This window comes from Loxodonta africana, chromosome 24 (assembly GCF_030014295.1).
Source record: "Loxodonta africana isolate mLoxAfr1 chromosome 24, mLoxAfr1.hap2, whole genome shotgun sequence".
NCBI lineage: Eukaryota > Metazoa > Chordata > Mammalia > Proboscidea > Elephantidae > Loxodonta > Loxodonta africana.
This window is the reverse complement of record NC_087365.1, coordinates 37,464,105-37,485,482: the sequence shown is the minus strand read 5'-3', so window position 1 is coordinate 37,485,482 and position 21,378 is coordinate 37,464,105. Positions and strand designations below refer to the sequence as shown.

Below are 21,378 nucleotides of genomic sequence, written 5' to 3'. Positions count from 1 at the left end.
ATTTCATGTCTGTGGACGCATACCTTTAGGATAAATCCCAGAAGTTCAGTTGCAGGGTCAGAGGTAAATGCATATGTAGTTTTATTAGATATTACCATATTACTTTCCATAAAGGCTGTACTAATTGGCATTCCCACCAATAATATATGTGAGTGGCTATTTGCTCAAAGCTTCACCAACATGTGTTGTCAAGTTTTTGAACTTTTGCCAGTTTGATGGATGAGAAATGGTATTTTGGTGCAGTTTAATTTGCATTAAAACTTTTCATATGTGTAAAGCCATTTGAATGTATGTTTTTTCAGGACATGTGCTGTGCCTTTTCAAACAAGCCCAATACATTGCATCTCAGGATTGACCTGCCTCCTTGGGTGGGTGATGGCTGTGACTCCCCATCATGCCTAGGGGCCCAGCAGGGCCAGTGGATCTTCACAGAGGGCTGCAGCTCCTCACCCCTCCTCTCTGGTTCCTGCAGCCCTCTGACTCTGCCCTGAACCCACCCCCCCACCACCATCTGAGGGAGCAACTGCTTCCTCCACACAAAGAAGACTCTGACTGAGAGGATGACTTGGCCTCTGAGAAATGCCAAAGTCTTGACCTCCTCCACAACTTAGGGGGCTGGGCAGTGCTGAGAGATGACAAGTCAGCACCATGGGATGGGAAGGAGTGGGGTGGGACTGCTGCTTCAGGGAGCTGGATTTGGGGACACAGGGCACCCTGTTTCTGCAGGAGGATTGGTCCAGCCTCTTGCTGACCTCTTGGCCTCAAAGTTCATCAACTCCATTCTCTGCTACCTGGCTCCTGAGTGATCTTCCTAAAACTTAGAGATGAACATGACGCTCCTGGATTAAAAGATTCTCCCAGCTCCTCAGGGTGACAAGCCCAGTTGGGATCTGATCTCATTCACTTTTCCAATGAAATCTGAAATATCCCTCCCTATGTCCACCCATTCACCCACCCATCCATCCACTCATCCATTCGTATCAGTTATCTATTGCGACATAACAAATTACCCTACAACTTAGCATCTGAATGTGAATTTGAATTTTGTTCTCTCTCAAGATCTCTCATGAGGTTGCAGTTAAGTTGTCAGGTGGGACTGCAGTTATCTGAAGGCTTGACTAGGCCGGAGAATCCAGTTCCAAGGTGGCTGACTCACATAATTGGAAAGCTGGTCCAGGATGTGGGCAGGAGGACTCTATTCCTTGCCACTTGGGCCTTTTCATGGGACTACTTGAGTTTCCCAACATGACAACTGGCTTCCCTGAGAGCAAATGATCCAAGAATCAGCAAGATGGAAGCCACCATGTCTTTTATGACCTAGTCTCAGAAGCCACACACTGAATTCTGCCACTGAAAACTGAGTCATTAAGTCCAGCCCACACTGAAGGGGAAGGGAATTAGACTTCAACTTTTGAAAGGAGGAGGGTTAAGAAATTTGTTGACATGTTTTTAAAACCACCATACCATTCATCTATCTAGGCAACAAACAAGTATGGAACACCTGCTGTGTGCCTGCCCTGTGAGCAGTTCAGACTCCAGATCCTTGAGGAACGTGTTATCTAGATCAGGGGTTGCAAACTCAGGTGCCCACAGGGTTCAGGAAGTAGCATGAACAGGTGAAGTGGGCCAGGTGGGGACTGCAGTGAGCTGGACAGTATGTGTCTGGCTGAAGGGTGAAGCTGTCACCCTGCTCTAGAGGTTTATGTGAAGCTTCCCGATTTTCAGGTGTTGACAACTAATTCAAGTTTTGCTTTTTCTAACTGTCTTTGCTGGATTTGCCCCATGTGCTGCCAGTCTGTAAAACAGGTGCAGCCACTTGAAGCTTCTCAATGTTTCCCCAATAAATCTTTACGTGTACCATGCCCCTTCCACACATCAGAGATGACTTGCAATCACCCACAAACACATGCTTTTTTATGTCTCTGTGCCACTGCATGGAGCCCTGGTGGCACCGTTTTTAGGAACTCGGCTGCTAACCAAAAGGCTGGCAGTTCAAATCCACCAGCCAGTCCTTGGAAGCCCTATGGGGCAGTTCTTCTCTGTCTTATAGGGTCACTATGGAGTTGGAATCAACTCGATGTCTGTGGGTTTGGTTTTTGTTTTTGTTTTTGTTTTGGTGCCACTGCACATACTGTTTCCTTGGCATGGGATGCCTTCTCATCTTTCTCCCCACAGTGAACTTCTACTCCTCCTTCAAAACCCAGGTATAAATATCCCTTCCTCTGGGAAACCTCAGCTGACTCACCTCTATAGGGAGTTACTGGTTCGCTCCTCTAGCTCCTACCACATTGGTGTTCACAGCTCCAACAATGCACTCCCCTGCCTCCTTCATCAGAAGGTGGGATCCCCAGGGACAGGGACTAGGTCAGAGACATTCCTACAGGATGACTGCTGAGCAAAGAGGGAAAATCACCTCAGGGCACCAGGCAGACCTTCTCAGAAGAGATGGTCCTGGAAGAAAGAACTGGTCTTGGAGAAAGAGGATCCCCTGGCAGAGGGAAAATAAGGAGCAAAAGCACAGAGGCAGAAAAGTATAGGTGGCGTCTGAGGCTCCTTCCTCTTTAGCTTCCCTCCAGCTGGTAGGACTCTTGGCTGCCTCCCCAGATGGTGAAGGGTGAGGCCTGCAGGCCCCCCAAGGAGCCAAATGTAACTGGAGGAGAGGAGACAGCTGGAACAAGAAACTCAAGTCCTGGATGAGTCATCCATGGAGCCAGTCCCACAATAACAAGAAAGGGCTGAACTGGGAGGAAAAGAGAAACCCCAGGGGGTACAGGGGCTAGAGGGGTGGAGGCTAAGGGATGGGCTGGAGAAGGGGTTCTCAATGGCACTCAGTGCTCTCTGCCTTGAGGCCTCAGCACCCCAAGTCCCTGTGGAGCTCTGGCTCTTGGCTTCCACTGCCCTTGGAGCCAGACCCTCTCCACCTCATGCCAGCCCCCTTGCTGGCGGCTTCCCCTGCATTCCTTGCCCCCTTTTGTACTATGTCCTCTACCCAGAAGCTAGAGAGATCTTTTAGAAAAAAATTAATCTGATCATATTACTCCCCTCCTTAAACCCTTCCAATGGTTTTCATGGATCTGAGGAGAAAATTCAAACTACTCTCTGTGGTCTGCATAGCCTTCCCACCTCTTCTCCTGCCCTTTCTCCCCTTATTCTCTGTCTCTTTGAGTGCCTCCAACATGCCTGCCTGCTACAGGGCATTTGCATGTGCTGTTCCCTCTGACTGCAATGCTCTTCCCTCATGTCTGTCACTACTTGTCTCCTCCTCTCTCTTTAGATTTCAGCTTAAGCCCTCAGGGCAACCTTCCCAGATACCCCAGCATCAAGTGGGTTCCTTTGATATGTGCTTTTTTTTTTTTCTTCTTCTTCCTTTAAAGACCTTTCCACCATCTATATGGTGCATTCATTGTTAAGGTCTGATTCCCTGCTAGACTGTGTGCTACACTAGTGCCCCCAATGCCCAGCACACTGTCCCTGGCACAGAGTAGGTGCTCAATACACTCATCTCATGACCTCCATCCCTGGCAGAACATGACAAATGGTCATGACTATTGCCTCACAGCAGGCAGGGGAGGGAGGCAAAGCAGAGGTTATTGGCTGCATTGTATAGGTGTGAAAACTGAGGTTCAGAGATCTTAGGCAAACACCCACGATTCCCCAGGGACCTAATGGGAAGGCAGGGACTCACACTCAGGGCCTCTAAGTATATATCCTGGGCTTCTCCACCATAAGGCAGTTTGGGGAGCAAACCCAGTATGACAGATAGCTGTCCTGGCTGGCAGTGTGACATTGTTTGAGTTCCCCCTCTCTGGGTGAGCCTCCCTGCTGTAAATCGTGACAGTCAAACAAGGCAAAATTTAAAGTCCTTCAAGGGCTCAGAAAGGTTTAGTTCTCATGAGTTATTTCCATCCCTGACTCTCCCACCAGATGGTGGGCATCCTAGGAGAAGGAGGGACAGTGACTGAGGTACCCATGTGCCCACAGGTCCACCTTCACTACCATCCTATGACCTGGTATAGGGAAACTCATATAAACACCATATGTTCCCCTACAAAAAGAGACGGTCCCTGAGTAAGGAAATCACGTCATTTCCATCTTTTTTTCCTCCCAGCATTTATGAAGTGGGCAATGATCACAAAGCCTTTGTTAGCATAACATGTGCTCCCATTCCCTTTCTGGTTTCCTTGGAGAACTTCTCCCCACTACAAGTGGTTGTAGTAGAGTCATCATCCATCGTGGTGCTTCTACCCAAGGCTGGGCATGGAATCTCTTCTGGCCAATCAGAATGTCCTCATTACCCTGGCCACATGATTGGTCCAGGAATGTGAACCAAGCAAGGCCAATAGGGGCTTTGAGGCAGTATTCAAACATATAAGCCTTCTACCTGCAAAGCCTGTGTATTCTCCACAATTCCAGTCTGCCTTATGCCTTGTGGACCACAGATGTCAAACAAGTATTGTCTCCAGTGCCAACTCAGACTGATTCATAAAGGTTGCCTGGGCTCTGTGTTAGGAACATTCTGAGACTGCTTCTAGGCTCAGCAGGAAGTGCCATGATCGATTAGTGATGTCTACCATGGGTATGGAAGGGGTGAGTATACATGCAGGTGTTGAGTTTTGCCATCCTGTGGTAGCAGCAAATCAGTATTTGTTGAATGAATGACTGAGTGAGTGAACGAATGAAAAATTCTGAATTCCATGACATTCTGCTTAAATTAGAACACTCTTTCTACCAACTGAGCCTGTCTCCTAGTGAGGCGTTCTGGCACCTGGTTATGGGAATCTTAGAATCATAGAACTAATATTTGCCAGGACCTGCTTTGTGCCAGGCACTGTGTTAAACCCTTTCAATGCATTATTTCATGGAACCCTCAACACAGCCTCATGAGGAGAGGATTAAGACCTCCATTTTATCCTGAAGGAACCAAGGCCCTGAAGAGGGGGTCTACCCAAGGCTACATAGCAAATCTGTAGCTAAGCCCATTTCCCCACTGCTTCTGGGTTTTCTCCACTCCACCATAAGTAAGACCAGAGACAGATTATGTAGTGGTTGAGGCATGATTCAGTTATTTATTCATTTACCAAAGAAAGAGGAAATGAATGCTTGGAAAGTCCTTGGAAAATCCTCTGGAAAATCCCTAGAAGATGAACCAAGTCTAATCCAACAGTTAAGCCTGTATATTTGAAGGCTGATTTCACAATCATCAGCTCCTAACACAAACACCACCATTTTATGTGTTGTATAATAACTCACTTCGTGCGTTGTAGAGTACCGTAAGGCAAGGCACAAAGCACTTCACATTCATTAATTCATTAAATCCCCACCACAGCCCTACAAGGAAGTAAGTTTTTGGAGGAGGAATTCAAGGCTCAGAAGGGTGAAGCAATCTCCTTGACGTCCCACATAGTATGGATTCAAACCACATCTGTGTGCGTGTGCGTGCGCGTGTGTGTGCACACATGTGTGTGTGTGTGTGTATGCGTGTGTGTTAGACATTTTTGGTTGCACATGGAATTGTTGTACTATGTCAGTAGAAGTTATTTTTGGAAATATGTGCATGAGAATAAGAATATAAAGGATGTCAGGAGGCCCATAGGGTGGACTGTAATGAATATTTGTTGTTTATAAGCCATTTCATGGAAACCCTGGTAGCATAGTGATTAAGAGCTACAGCTGCTAACCAAAAGGTCAGCAGTTCAAATTCACCAGTTGCTCCTTGGAAACCCTTTGGGGCAGTTCTACCCTGTCCTATAGAGTTGCTATGAGCTGGAATCAACTCAACAGCAGCTGGTTTGGTTTTTGTTTGTTTGTCTGTTTTCTCCCCATTCTTTCTCATGCAGCCTACTTCCCCTTTGGGTGACCAACTCTTCCTGACATGTGAAGTCTTAGTGGGACCCTGGGTACAGGGCTCAGGTGAAGCCCATTAGAATTTCTCTTTTAGGGCTTTGACTCTAGTGAGGGGTGATACCCAGCAGGAAGGATGCTTGGGATTAATTTAAGTGGCACAGCAAAGTGGCTAGTAGCATAATCCCTGGAAATGGAGAGCACTGTCCAATCTTGGGCTCCACTGTTTACTAGCTGTCTGACACTGGGCAAGCTACATAACCTGTCTTGCCTCAGTGTTTTCGTCTATAAAATGAGAATAATAATAGAATCTACATCATAACTGTTACACACTTAGGGCAGTGCCTGACATGTAGTAGGTTCTATTTTGGTGTATTTGTTTGTGTTGATGTAACTCCGTCAGTCTTCAAGGGGTTTCCAATTCATTCCGTTTCATTCATTCCTCAGGAAAGGACAGGAACAAGCAGGATGCTCCAGGGGACTCATGCTTGTTCCTGTCCTTTCATGAGGCTGGGCTCTGAGATTTCTTATTGGTTCTGTGAGCACCTGATATCCCACCAATACATTATTCATCTGCATAACTAACTTACCATCAGTCTCTGTTGCCCGCAACCTCGGAGCATTGACTGTCATGACGGTCTGTCTGATTGCAAAGATGAGGCTCTCGAACCTCCAAGCTATGGTCGCCTACTCCCAGCAGAATTCTGCACCCGATATTAAAATTCTGTTTTTTCTGGACACTCAAATTCACAGGTGAAGTAATGATAACAAAATCGTCCAGACTAGCTCCTGCAGGTTGGGGAGGATTTATTTGTTTGCTTAATAAACACCTTTAAGGGGATCCTCTAGGAGCTGTGACATGGTGAAGTCATCGGGGATTATCAGTCCCAAATTAAAGATGAGCAAATGAAGGTCAAGGGAGGTGAAGGACTTGTCCAAAGCCACACAGTAAGACGGGGTGGCTTCTAGTTCAGGTTCTCTCTGATTAACCGACGTGGGGTAGGAAATGGGCTGTGGAGTAGGGGTTGGGCTTTGAACTTAAACCCTCGCCCACTACAGTTGTCTGTTTGCAGTTCCTTGCTTAACCCCAATTTCTTTAAGCTTAATATTACCCCAGGGCCTTAGCACATGCTGTTCTTTCTGGCTAGAGCTCTGTTTCCCTGCCCCCACCCCCTCCATTCTCCCCCTAACTCCTCCCCCTTTTTCAGATCTATGGTCCTCTGCCCCATTCCTAGACCACCAGCAATAAGTTGATGCCCCTATAGTTTCCAGTGTCAGCATCTCTTTCCTTCATAACAACTACCACATCCAGTTATTATTTTTTCTGTTCATCTGTTTCTTGCCTGTCTCTCCCACTAGATTGTACATTATTCTAGCTCAGTGCTTGGCATAACCTTTGGTGAATAATTGAGTGAATACCAGAGGCATTCGTCCAGAAATAACTTTAGCTATCCTCTAGTTTGTCACCCAAGAAAAGCTCAGGCCCACTGGGGAACAATGTCATGGTCAAGGTCACGCAGCCAACCACTCTCTGAGAGACAAGACCAGAGCTCCACAAGCAGCAGCCGTCAACTCAAAGCTCTGGAGTGGCTGATCATGACTGAAAGCAGGCAGGATTCACAGGACAGGGTATTGGGACAGATGCTTACTCCCTGTCACCAAATCTAAGTGTCGGGTCCCATCGCTATCATCATCGTCCCCATTTTACGGACGAGAAAACGGAGGCCTAAGAGAGTTTGTGATTTGCCCAAGTCCCCTCACCGGGCAGTGGACAAGGAGGAGATCTGAACCCAGCTCTGACCCCGAAGTCCGAGCGGACATAACCTGGTGGCCGCGGCGCTGCCTCGATGTGCCAGTCTGTGCAATGGGGGCTGTTGGGGTGTGTGGGGCTGCGACAAGGAGGCAGGGGCGCTGTGGGAAGAGGGAGGAGCGCGTAGAAAAACGCTGCAGGACGTCTCAAGCTCGTCTTGGCAGCCGGCACAGCCCTAGGGGCAGGAGGGGACGCCTTGTTCTCATCACCCTCTGCGGCGGGTGAGAGAGGCCGGGGACGCGGGCACAAAGGGGCCGCTGTCCCCCCGCGCGGCCCCAGGCCGGCAGCTGCGCTCGGACCCCGGCCCGGCAGAGGGTAGCCCTGGCCCCGCCCCGCCCCGCCCCGCCCCCGGCTGGTGGCCCGGCCGCTCCGTCGTCCGCGTCTCCCGGTCGGTCTCTCCCTGTCTCCAGTCTTGATTTCCGCCCGTCTCTCTGGCACCCTCTCTGTCTCTCTTCCTGTCTCCTGGGCCTCCCTTCGGAGATGAGGCCGGGGTAAGCGCCCCTAGCCAGCTCGCTCTGCTCGCTCCAGCCCTATGTAGGGACCCAGGGCTGCTCCGACAGACCGACCAGCGGACCGCCCAGGAGAGGAGCAGCCGCCAGCCAGCTCGTCACCATGGTAACGCCTGCTAAGACCTGGACCACCTTGGTCTGCCTTCTTTTGAGAACGCCCTAGAACAGTCCCGGGAGGAGTGGGAGCAGGGGGGTGTCTGGGGCAGACCCTACTTTTTACGCTGAAAGGACTCCCAGGACCTCACCGGGGATCTGAGCCTAACTGCTCCACTCCCCAGCGAGGGGAACGGGGGATGGTGCAGGAACCCATCTCTGGCCTTGTGCTCCCCAAGACATGTCCCTCTTCTCCCTGGGCTCCCGTCTCTCGTCTGTGAAGTGGAGTAAGACTGGAAGACTTCTAAACTTTGATGCTGCCCAACCATAGCAGATCAGAGCTGGAGGCCTAGCTCCTGGATCTGGGGCAGAACTTGGGCAGCTTTGCTGGTTTATAGTTTACACTCAGGGCTAGAAGATGAGACATAAGCATTGTCCCTACGTGGGGTGCTCCCCTGGGAAGCGAGTGGGGAGCTAGGTCTAGGGGACAGGAGAAGAGGTCCGTACCCCTGCACCCCAGCCCTCTGGACTGGCACCTGGAGAAGGTGCTCTGGGAGAATCATGTGTGCATGAGTTTGTCCCAGTATCTGGGAACAGGGAATAAAAGAAAAGTCTGTTTTCAGGCAGACAATCTCAGCCCAGCTCCAGACAGGCCCAGCAGCCCTGGGGCGGGTTCACAGGAGCCGAGGGGATTTGGAAAGGGGCTGAGAAGACAGGCCAGGGCTTTAACCCTTTGACTGTGCTCAGCCGTGTTGAGTTTTTGTGGGTTTTTCCTCTTTGGCACGTTCACATACAGAAGAATTCTCTATAGCGGTGTGCTTACACACACACAAAGCACATACATACTCTTGCTGACTCACACAGCTGAGCACATATGCCCTGTCTCACACGCACATGCCTTGTCTACCTGCTTTCCCATGCTGCTGAAGTATAGGCATGCACCTGCAAGCACACACCGTAGACATATTGTAAAACCACACACACTGGCAGGGCAGGCATACACCCACATTTCTCTTGGAGCTGTTCGAAAACAGTAAACATAAGCTAATGGTTAACTTCAGCTCTCTGCACAGGCCAGGCCCTGTGCTGGGCGGTTTAGATGCGGGATTTCTTGTAACACACCAGCTCTAATACTAGACCTGCTGGCCTCTCCATCCAACACATGGGGGCCCGAGGCTCTGGGAGTTTAAGCACTGCCCCAGGTCACCCTGCCAGGAAGTGAGAGTGAGGACAGCCTGACTCCTGAGCCTCCATTCAGCTGCCACGACCACCCCAGAGCCACAACTAAACTGAGTGGTGTTTGTCAAACATAGGTCTTAGACCTAACCCAGTTATTAATTTTAGAATTCAGAAACCTCTTGCCAAACCCCAGGCCCACTGGGCAGTCCTCAGATCAAGGGTCAGGCGCTGGGCTGCTTCTCTTAAAGGGTGAGCACCTCTTTTCCAAGTGGCAACAATGAACAGATCTTCCTCCTGTCTCTGTCTTTAAGTATACAGGTCATTACCCACCCACCCCCTCCCTGGCTCACCTCTGTGCTCCAGTCACTTTTAGCCTTGGTCCAGAGCCTCTTATGTTTCTTGTTCCTTTCTGCCACAGGACCTTTGCACATGCTGTTCCTACTAGGCAGAACACTTTCAACTAATGAATTCTTATTCATCCCACAAGTCTTTCCCCAAATGTTACCTCCTCAGGAAAGCCTTCCCTGATTTCCCTGGCTCTTAATCTACATGTCAGATACCTCTCCTTCATGGCACCCACCATAGTTCTTTTTGGGACAATTTGATTAATGATTATCTACTGTTCTGGGGGAGCCCACTGTCAGAGAATCTTCTGACAAAGAGGCTTAGGGTTCTTTAAATCAACTTACTTTTTAAACTTAATAAATATATTTCAACGGTAAATTTTATATCAAGACTGTGAAAAATCAAATAGAAAGGAATTATAAAATATACTTAAAAAAAAAACAAACCTACTATCATTGAATCGATTCTGACTCACAGCGATCCTGTGGGGCAGAGCAGAACTGCCCCATAAGATTTCCAAAGCTGTAAGTCTTTATGGAAGTAGACTGCCAGATCTTTTTCCCATGGAGTGGCTGGTAGGTTCAAACCGCTGACCTTTCAATTAGCAGCCAAGTGCTTTAACCACTGTGCCACCAGGGCTCCTTGTAGAATATATACAATGAAGACAAAGCCATGTTAGTAAGTCTGGCTGAGGGAGGTTGGCTATACCTGATTCCAGTCCAAGGACTCTTTTCTCTTTGTTAAAAGGAGCAATGGCTAAGGGTCTGAGAGGCATTCAAGATATACCAGCATCCAACTGAGGCTTTCTCCTTGGTCTAATCAGGAGGACTTGGAAGCGAATTTGAGTAATTTCCTTACTGTGATTTCATGTTGAGCCCATGTCCTTCCCAAATCATCTTGTAGGATACGGGTGATTTCATCCCATGCTTTGGAAAAAACTGGTTGAGTCCAATTCAATTCACTCAACATTCCCAAAGCACCTGCTGTGTGCCAGGCCCTGGGTAAGAACCTAGGGGCAGAAAAGGCGTAAGTCCTGGTCTCTCACCTGGGGGCTTGCAGTTCCTGGGGAGGACAGGCCCATTCACAGGAAACTCCACCCTGTGCAAAGGGTGATGGCAGTGGGAGGCCCTCCCTTTGCCTGGTGTCATGAAAACCTCAAGAGACGCAGGCTGAGCAAGGCCCTGAAGCAAAGGCAAGGAGCTGGCCTAGCCCAGGGAGGGGCACGGTGTGAGCAGAGGCCAGAGGTGTATGAGCGGGTAATACTTCCCAAAGTGGGGCACCCTCTCTGGGTGTTGGGAGGGGAGCCTTTAGATAACTTAGATGTGCATTTTATTTTACAGCTTTTCATCTTACTCAGTAAGGAAGTGATTTAAACAGCACAAATCTATGATAATAAATATAAGTAAATTTATTTAAGTTAAAACGAATTGACAAAAAGACAAACATTAAGTAAATAACAACACACATTAAGTAGATAATTACGATATGCGAATACAGCCTGAGAACATCATGAGTGTGGTCCATGGGTGACTAGGATAATCCTAGGCTAGAATGTTAAATGTCTTAGAAGAAGTCGGAAAGGTAAGCCGGGAGCAGACTGCTGGGCTGTGAATGCCAAGCCAATCAGTTGCTAAGGCAATGGGGAGCCACTGGAGGTTGTTCAGCAGAGGAGGACCACAAGTAGATCTGTGTGGTAGAAGGTCCCTGTGGTAGCCAAAGGGGAGCCTGGCCTTGTGGCCGGGAGCCTGGGGAGGAAGCAGGAGAGCTGGTGGTTATGTGCGCAGGTTCCTACCCAGCTCTACCATTTACTAGTGGTAGAGCCTTGGACTCCTTTTCTTAACCTGTATGCGAATAAAAATATCATAGAATTACTGATGAAATAAAATAACAGGTGGAAAGTGCATAGCATAAAGAGGAGCACTGTAAGAAGTAGCTCTAGTTAGAGATGTTATTATCATTAGTGGTTTGGGTGGGAAATGGTGAGCCCCTGGGCAGAGGCAAAGGGGAGAGGCAGAGATAGGAGCACACGCGAGAGACCTCCAATACCCTCATTTGAACAAATACAAAACTGAGGCTCAGAGAGGTGAAGTGACTTGCTCAAGGTCACACAGTTGATACAGACAGAGCTGGACTTGAACGTGGGTCTTCTGACGCCCACTCTTTTCTCTTTTCGCTGCCTGTCAGCTCTTTTTCCAGTTTTTGAAAGTTTTGTTTAAGGAGCCAATTCTCACATCTCCACCCACACAAAAACAAAAAGGAATTAAAGCAGGAGAAGTTTTAGTTGGACATGAACAAGAACTTCATGGCGGCCAGAACAACAGAATGCTGGTTTTAGAATCTCCAGCCTAGAGATATTCAGGAGATGTTCAAGAGAAGTGTCCTAGGATGTTGAGCCTGGAGGTCACAATCGGACTCCTGCTGGGCTGCATGTGGCTCACAGACATGCTTGGTTTGGCCAAGCTTTAAACAGTGGGAGGCTTTGCTAGAATATCAGTAGGGCCGGCAATGCTGGGCTTAGGCAACACTAGGCTGGGGCCGAAGCTGTGGGGTACATCTCCCAGGCCCCACTACTCTCTCTTGCTTCTCTGGCACTGAGCTGACTGCCAGGAGCCACTTGCCAAGGAGCTGGAGGGATCATTTTCTCACCCTGGGCCCCCTTCCGTCTTCCACGTCACCTGTCAGCCCCCTTAGGCATTTGTATCGTGGCTACCAGTTTAGACTCTCCTGGGCCTGAAGCAGGAAGATAGACAAGACGGAAGACCTTTTTAACCGTTCTCTTCAACTGAGGATTAACCCCCATTTGGAAATTGCATCCCACCTCCAAACCTTCCTGAACCTGATTATACTTAGAATTCTAGAACGCCCCACCAAAAGGGCCCTTGGAGATAGACAAGCATAACATCCCCATTTTACAGATGGGGAAACTGAGTGAGTCAGAGGCAGAATCTCACATTCCCTAAACATTTCTGCCACAGAGAGCAGGGGTTGAAGGCAGCCCGAGGACGCCACCCACCTAGATGGCCGGTGCTGAGGGATACTAGAGTGGTTCCCTATGGGAGTACCCGGGGGAATCTAGGTCTTTAAGGAAATTCAGCCCACATCTCAGAAGGTCCAACTAACAACATCTGGTGAGACCATTTAAAAGCGTAACCAGCCTTCAAATTACACACAATTGCACTTTTATTTTTCCCCCCAATTGCAAAAGCCACACAAGCTGGTTACGGTACATTTGGAAAATCCAGCAAACTATGAAGCAAATTAAAACGGTGCCTAACAACTCCCACGGCCTTCACAGTCCTAAGGGCTAATTGCAGTTAATACCTTATTTAATGTCCTCTTGGCTTTCGGCTAGGCCTCCACGTGTTTTTACACAGTGGAGATCATACTGTACGGGAATTTTTTCTTTAAAAAATTACAATGTCAGAAAAGTAATTCCCCCCAGGGTAGGAGTTTTGACTAGCAGGCCCAGAGAACTTTCTAGAGTGGTGGAAATCTTTAGTATATTGATCTGAGTGGTGGTTACAGAGGTGCATACATAGGTGTGTATACTTGATGTCTGTTTATTTTACTTTATGTAAATAATACCTAAAAAAAACAAAAACCAGTTGCCATTGAGTCATTTCTGACTCATGATGACCCCGTGTGTGTCAGGGTAGAACTTCCATAGGGTTTTCAAATGGCTGTGAGCTTTCAGAAGTAGATCACCAGCTCTTTCTTCCAAGGTGCCTCTGGATGGGTTCAAACTGCCAACCCTTTAATTAGTAGCTGAGTGCTTAACCAACTGCGCCACCCAAGGACTCCAAATAATACCTAAAATTATACTACTAATAGAGGCTCATTGCAAAGACATTCAACTAGAAGTATATAAAGACACGTAGTCTCCTCCTCGACTCCCCAACAAAACCACTTTGAACAGATAATGTTCTGTGGCCCTGGACACTATACAAGGTTCCCCGTGTGAGTCCAAAGGGACAATGAGCATCGACTGATCACTGATCGACTGTACAGGAGCCCAGCGATGAGGGCTGGGTTCTGCTTGCTCCCCGTGGTGAGCTCCTTCTCTGGCCCTGGGCTGCACGGGAGGCAGTTGGAGATAGGCTCTTGCTTGTCTCACCTTCTTCACTTTCAATATCTCACCCCGCTGTCTCTGGCTTTGGCTCCCGCTGAGGAACAGTTAAAGGCCCAGCTGGGCTGTGCTCACTGGGAAGGAATGGAAACACATCTATTAAGTTTCACATTTTGAGGGGCCCGCGTCTGGCCCAGGGCGCTTGAGCTCCTGTGGTCCCAGACTGGGCTGCCTGATTGATTTGGGGTGGAGAGGGGCCAGCATTCCTTCCTACAGCCGCCTGGGCCCCCTTCACCACGTGCTTTCCCGAATACTTGGACAGCTTAAGAGCCCCTGGGGTTCAGGGCTGTGGCAGGTAATGCTTTGGCCAAGAGCTTGGAGTCCTCTTGAAACAGTCTCCCGTTTTACTGGCTGCCCTTTAAAACGGTTACAGTGTGCAGTGCACTGAGCCAATTTGTGAAAGCCAAAGGCTTCCCAGTCTGTGAGCCTCAATCTGCCAGAGGTAAACAACTTCTTTGGGCCTTACTGGGGACACTGAAGGACAGCATCTGGGGAGGCAACCTCAAAGGCCGGTGGCTTCTGGTGGCCCCAAAGCAGATGAGGCTGCAGGGACAGGGAAAGAGGGTGGACTTGGCAACCTAGACCTGGGTTGGATCCTGGCTCTTTCTTCTCCTCTCTGTGATCTTGGGCAAGATCAGCCTCAGTTTCTCTGCGTATAAAATGGGGAGTTCCTGCTTAGCCCCTAGGAATGTTGTGTGGGCTAAGCAAGAGAATGTGAGTAGAGGGCCTGGCGCACAGTAGGTGTCTGGAAACTATTATTATTGGGATAAGAGTAGTGGATTCAGGATGAGACTGGGGCTGGATTTGCCCTCCAAATCTTGATAGGCAAGAGATCAAGATCAGAGAGAACATTAGTGAGGACCAGGGGAGGGAAGATATCTTTACACAGAGGGTGGGACTTCAGCTTTGTTTGGCAGTATGAGTAGAAATAAATAACAATTCATAACAATAACAACAGCAGCAACACCTAGTTTTCCCAAGATCCTCCACCTCCATTATCATCTTGTATCTCCACAGCAACTCTTTGAGTGAGTCAGGGTTGCAACTAGAATCCTCATTTGCTGGTGAGAGAAATGAGAGAAAATTTCTATGTCACGAAATAGAGAGTTTAGCTCATTGTTTTGCAGAGGTTGGGATGTGGACCACAATTAGGACAGAACATATGCCACAGACTGGAATTAAATAACATTGAACCATGTGGTGAGAGAGTCAGTCCCCTTTGAATTCTCTGATCTTCTGATAATTCAAGGAGAAAGACTCCATTTGGTGATAGGCTGTCTTCAATGCCTAATGATTGACAATCTCACTTTGGAAGAAAGAGAGACCGACTGTTCCTAAAATTTAATAACGGTATTTGTTTTTATTGTTTACTTTTTTCTTTTAAAAGACGGTTTATTTTTATGTAAATGTTGTTGTTATTAGGTACCACCAAGTCGATTCCAACTCATAGCAACTGTACACAACAGAATGAAATAAGCTGGAATGTCCTAAAGGGTCCAGCTAAAATCTTAGAAAGAAGAGGACTCAAATCCCCTGAAGTCTTCTTTAAACCACTTTTGTTTAATGTTGTTGTTAGGTGCCATCAATTTGGTTTTGACTACTAGCAACCCTATGTGCAACAGAACAAAATGCGGCCCGGTCCTCTGCCTCCTCACAATCATTGATGTATTTGAGCCCACTGTTGCAGCCACTGTGTTAATCCACCTCATCCAGGGTCTTCCTCTTTTTCACTGACCCTCTGCTTCACCAAGCATGATGTCTTTCTCCAGGGACTGGTCCCTCCTAATAACATGTTCAAAGTATGTGAGACGAAGTCTCGCCATCCTTACTTCTAAGGAACATTCTGGCTATACTTCTTCCAGGACAGACTTGTTCATTCTTCTGGCAGTTCATGGTATATTCAATATTCTTTGCCAACACCATAATTCAACGGCATCAATTCTTCAGTCTTCCTTGTTCATTGTCCAGCTTTCCCATGCATATGAGGCGATTGAAAATACCATGGCATGAGTCAGGCACACCTTAGTCCTCAAAGTGACTTCTTTACTTTTTAACACTTTAGAGGGTCTTTTGCAGCAGATTTGCCCAATGCAGTATGTTGTTTGATTTCTTGACTTGCTTCCATGAACGTTGATAGCAAATCCAAGAAAAATGAAATCCTTGATATTTTCAATATTTTCTCCATTTATCCTGATGCTGCTTATTGGTCCAGTTGTGAAGATTTTGTTTTCTTTTGTTGAGGTGTAATCCATACTGAAGGCTGTAGTCTTTGATCTTCATGAGCAACTGCTTCAAGTTCTCTTCACTTTCAGCAAGCAAGGTTGTGTCATCTGCATATCACAGGTTGTTTATTAGTCTTCCTCCAATCCTGATGCCTTGTTCTTCTTCATACAGTTCAGCTTCTTGGATTATTTGCATATTTATAGAAACAGAATAGTAAAAACAAATATATTTTATATTATATAATAAATATACATTATTGTATTATATTTTATAATATTATTCACATAAATATATATCTATCATATAATATATAATATGACTATTACAATAATAAATATATATTAAGGAGCTCTGGTAGTGCAATGGTTAAGCACTAGGCTGCTAACCAAAAGGTTGGTGGTTTGAACACACCCAGAGACTTTGTGGGAGAAAGACCCGGACATCAGCTCCCATAAAGATGTCAGTCAAGAAAACCCTACTGGGCAGTTCCACTCTGTCACATGGGGTCGCTATGAATCTGAACCGACTTGACCACACCTAAGAACAACAACATAAGTATATTTATATAAATAATATAAACTACCACATTTTTGGAGTTATATCCTATTTATGCCAATTGATACTGATTTTTCAATTTAGAAGGGTGATGTAATATTAACTATAATGTAATCACCACCACAAAATACCAGTGATGGCTGTTGTAAATGAGCACCTACTAAGTGCTAGTCCTATGTAGGGCACCTTATGTGCATTATCTCATTCAGTATCACTCAAGCCTTTAACATAGGCATGATTATAAAGTCCAGCTTTACAGATGGGGAAACTGAGGCACACAGAGTTAAGTAACTTGCCAGGTGTAGCCAAAAAACCAAACCCACTGCTTTCGAGTCAATTGCCAGGTCACACAACCAGTAAGTGGCAGAACCAGAATTTGAATCTGGGCTGCCTGGCTCCATTCTCTTAACTCTACAGGCATATAGAGTCTCCATCACTGATGTAGGGACAAGGAGGGAGGAGCAGGTTTCGGAAGATGCTGAGTTGGATTTGATGTGTCGATGGTCTGTACCTAATCGACATCTAGGGAGAAGCATCCAGGAGGCAGCTGGATAGATGAGTCTAAAGCTCTGATCTTGTATCAGTTAGCTATTGCTGTGTAACAAACCACCCCAAAACTCACTAGTATAAAGCGACAGTCACTTGTGACCACTCACACATCTGTATGTCAACTGGGGATAGTCAGATCCAGGCTGGGCCTCAATGGTGGCTCAGCTTCAAACTGCAGATCTGCAGGCCAACCAGGTGGTGAGATTTGGGGATGCCAACTTCTGCTTTCCCTCTGACCCTGACCTGAATGGCTCTCCCCATTCCTCCACTCCTTCTGGGACCAGTAGGTGATATTTGAGCAAGACCTGAAGGAAGTGAGGTGTTGAGGATGCCTTGGGAAGAGTATTAGGAAGAGGGAACAGCCAATGCAAAGGCCCTGAGGTGGGATTGTGTGGAACAGTAAAGAAGGCCGATGTGGCTGGAGGGGAATGAGCAAGGGGGAAAGGTTAACAGTGGAGTTCAGAGTCAGCAGGGGCCTTAGCTGTTCATGTTAAGTGGACACTGCCCTTATAATTACTGTTGCTATGACTTTTCCTCTTCTCCTCCTGTCCCTCACAGGACCCCCCATCCCTGGACACAGCCATCCAGCATGCCCTGGCAGGCCTCTATCCCCCGTTTGAGGCCACAGCACCTACCGTCCTGGGTCAAGTGTTCCGTCTCTTGGATTCCAACTTCCAAGGGGACGGGCTGAACTTCCTCCTGGATTTCCTGATCCCTGCCAAGCGCCTGTGTGAGCAAGTACGCGAAGCAGCCTGTGTAAGTTGGAAAGGGATGCAGGGCTGGGGGATAAGCTCTCCCAGAAGGCCATGGGGCTGGAGGTAAGCAGAGTAGGAAGGCTGGTGTGTGTTTTGCTTCAGAGGAAGAATTAAAGTTGTGGGATGGTTTTTTCTAGTATTGTTGTTTGCTCAGAGGGAGACTTCAGCCCTGCAAATGGAACATGAGGGTCTCCTGGGCCTTTATTCTTTGACATCCGAAAGTCACCATGTCTGTACTGTGACCAGCAGGGATAAAGACCTGGATAAAAGGCATGCTAGGGGATCCAGGCTCCCTGGAGCCTATCCTGGGGTTGGCATTGAGGGCATTGCCAGGTTGCCTTGACTGAAGTGGGGCAGCTTTAATGGAAATAGCTGAGAATGTTCCAGAGTTTCCTTGGAGCTCCTAAGGAATCAGGGCTGTCTCTGTCTTCCCCTTTCCAAACCCAGATCTTGGGGAGGCCTCCCCCAAGGCAAAGTGGCAGGAAAAGTATTTTAAGCAGGACTTGTTGACTGCAAATGACAGAATCCTTACTCAGACCAGGCCAGGGTAGATTAAGCCTCAGGTACCAGTTGATCCAGGGACTAAACCCCTTGAGGACTCTTTCTTCTCTTGTCTGCTTCTCCCTGCTTCTAGCATCACTCTTATGGATTAGGTGTTCCTACAAGACTGGAGCCCAGGCCCATTCTGGAATTATCTCTGGATTACCCCTAGAGAGAAAAATGAACTCTTCCTCATAGCTAACGGATAGAAAAATCTCAAGGAAGGCCCCTGATTGGCCAGGCTGGGTCACATGCCCAATTCTGGACCAATCACTATGTCTAAAGAAATGGGTACCAGGATTGGCCACACCTATGGTCAGAGGATGGAGGCTACAAAATGGTTCTTAGGCCTATCAGTACTTCCTGAGTTGCTCACTGCCTGCCAGGGGCACGGCATATCAGGAGCAAAAGGTACGGTGGGGATCGTGTGTGTCAGTTCAGAAGTAGAAAGAAAGTTAATGTGGTGGCTGAAAGTTCAGGCTGAGAAGTCACAACTGGAGATGGTTGGAACCAGAAGGAAACCGATTATTCACTTAACGTGCTTAGTACAGTGCCTGGCATATACAAATAGCTCACAACAGAGTAATTGTTAATGTAGGAGAGGAAGCTTCTCATTGAAGCATTTGTAGCCAACTGCCACATTTCCACAAGGATGTGATTTCATGCAGCTCCTTCCCCATCCTTATTTTTTCTCCCTGATTAGTTAACCACCCACTCACTTCCTTTATTTGGCCATTGAAACCACATCCAACGTCCCTTTCCTCATTTCTCCCAGAGACAACATTCGCAACTCTTCCACTTCTTTATTTTTCTCGTTGTAGTTATAGGTGAGTTTGTGTCACCTTCAAGCAGGGAGGAGTGGTGTGGAGATTAACAGTATGGCCCCAGTATGGTCAAATTTGGGCTCCATCACTGTGAACTTGGGGACACCATGTCACCTCCCTAAGCTTCAGTTTCCTTATGTGTAAAATGGAAATTCTAATAACGTAGTATTTGTCTTACCCGTTGCCATTGATTCCAACTCATAGCAACTCTATAGGACAGAGTGGAACTGCCTTATAGGGTTTCCAAGGAGTAACTGGTGGATTCGAACTGCTGACCTTTTGGTTAGAAGCTGTAGCCCTTAACCACTGTGCCACCAGGGCCCCATTTGCCTTACAGCAATGATACATATAACTTAGCACAGAACCTGGCACATAGTAAGTGCTCAGTAGCTGTGGGCTATTATTGCTCCACTTCCTCATGTCTCCCTCTGAAATAAGGACATGCCAGCCTCAGTCTGCCTTTCTAACCACCAGCACCCAGAGGCAGCCACTCTCAAATGAAATCTAGAGGAACTTGGATCAGCCTTTAGACTCCAAATATGGAGCCTAAGCACAAGTCCTCCTTTTGCCACTTATAAGCACTGTGGCTATGTGCCAATTACTGCACCTCTCTGACCCTCAGTTTCCTCACCTGTGAAGTAAGAATAATAATGCCTGAGCTGCCTGCACCATTGAGTTGCTGTGAGAGTCAAACAAGATGATTATAACTGCCATCTCTCTGGTGCTCTGCTGTTTGCAAAATACCGCTCGGCTGTTATGTCACATTCAATGAGATGGTGAGGAAAAGCATATTGTGAAGCACAGAGGGCTGAATGAATGGGTGAAATAACTCTACAAACCTATGACGGATTATAGATATGAATGTTCTCTGAAGCAGTCAGGTCTACAGTGTGACTGATACGACCTAATTTATCAATTTGGGGTACAATATATGGTAAGGTCTCTATTATTTCTCCAATTAATAATTCCAGGAAACGCCTGCTTAATTAGCAGGAAGTTCAGTGTCATTCTCTGAAGTCCTCCCACACACACATCCAAATAGTATAAGATTGTTTGGGACTTCCTCAATGCACAAAAGTCAGATCTTTTTCCAAAAGCCAGGTAGAAAGAGATCTATTGTCGGTCCATTGGAACTGTTGTTTCTGTTGTTTCCACATGGTGTCACTGTTGAACACTGGTCCTGCATAGCCCTGCTGAAAGGCTCAACTAAGAGGGATCATTCCTGTCAAGGTCTGCTCCAAGATGACTTGCCGTGTTTACCTATGCATAGAATTGCTGGCAGCTTCTCCTGCTGTAAAAAAAAAAAAAAAAAAAAAAATTCTGCCTCACCTGCCATGTTGTTACCCACTAATGGGTGATAGATGCATAGAAAGATGGATGGATGGATGGATGGATGGAAGGACAGATAGACAGACAGACAGACAGATAGATAGATAGATATTCAGGCTCAGAATAGCAGAATCTTTTTCAAGAGCATGCAGAAAGTTAGTGGTGAGGTCAGATTTCCTGATTTCTCATTCAGAATTGTTTCTACGTCTTTATTGTAAACCCTCTCCTTAAAAATTAGAGAGTGATATAAAAGCAATAAGTGTCCTTTTTTTAAAAAAAATTGAAAATCTCCACAATTATTCAAAGGGTAAATATTGTCAAAGAGAGAGGGAATCAATATTTATTGAACACTTATTAAACATCTACTATATGCCAGGCATTCATGGAATATTTTACATGCATATTGTCTCTTCTAATTCTCATACCAACCCCATAATAAAATAGGTATTACTCTTATTTACAGATAGTTCACTATCTGTTCCCTACTGAAGTTCAATGCAGGTAAGTAATTTGCACAAATTAGTGATTCGGGCCTCTGAATCCGTGTCTCTCTGGCTTTAAAGTGGGGAGATACGGCTTGAGCTGGATTGAGAGAAGTTTAAAAGTGGAGGAGAAAGCAGCGTGAGCCAAGAAAGGAGATCATTATGGAAAAGATGCTTGCTAACTAGTCATGGACAGGACTAGGGTGAGGCAAGAGAGG

General features: G+C 47.0%; 1 protein-coding gene across 1 annotated transcript in view; it reads left to right on the top strand.

Moving 5' to 3' along the window:
* Nucleotides 1-17,758: 17,758 nt before the first annotated feature.
* The window catches only part of KIAA1755 (KIAA1755 ortholog), a gene marked incomplete at its 5' end in the record, with an annotated part of 30,452 nt that continues 26,832 nt past the window's right edge, over nucleotides 17,759-21,378 (top strand). The window contains one exon of the mRNA XM_023549862.2: nucleotides 17,759-17,986. Coding sequence (XP_023405630.1) covers nucleotides 17,759-17,986 — 228 coding nt within the window. The remainder of the gene's footprint in view (nucleotides 17,987-21,378) is intronic.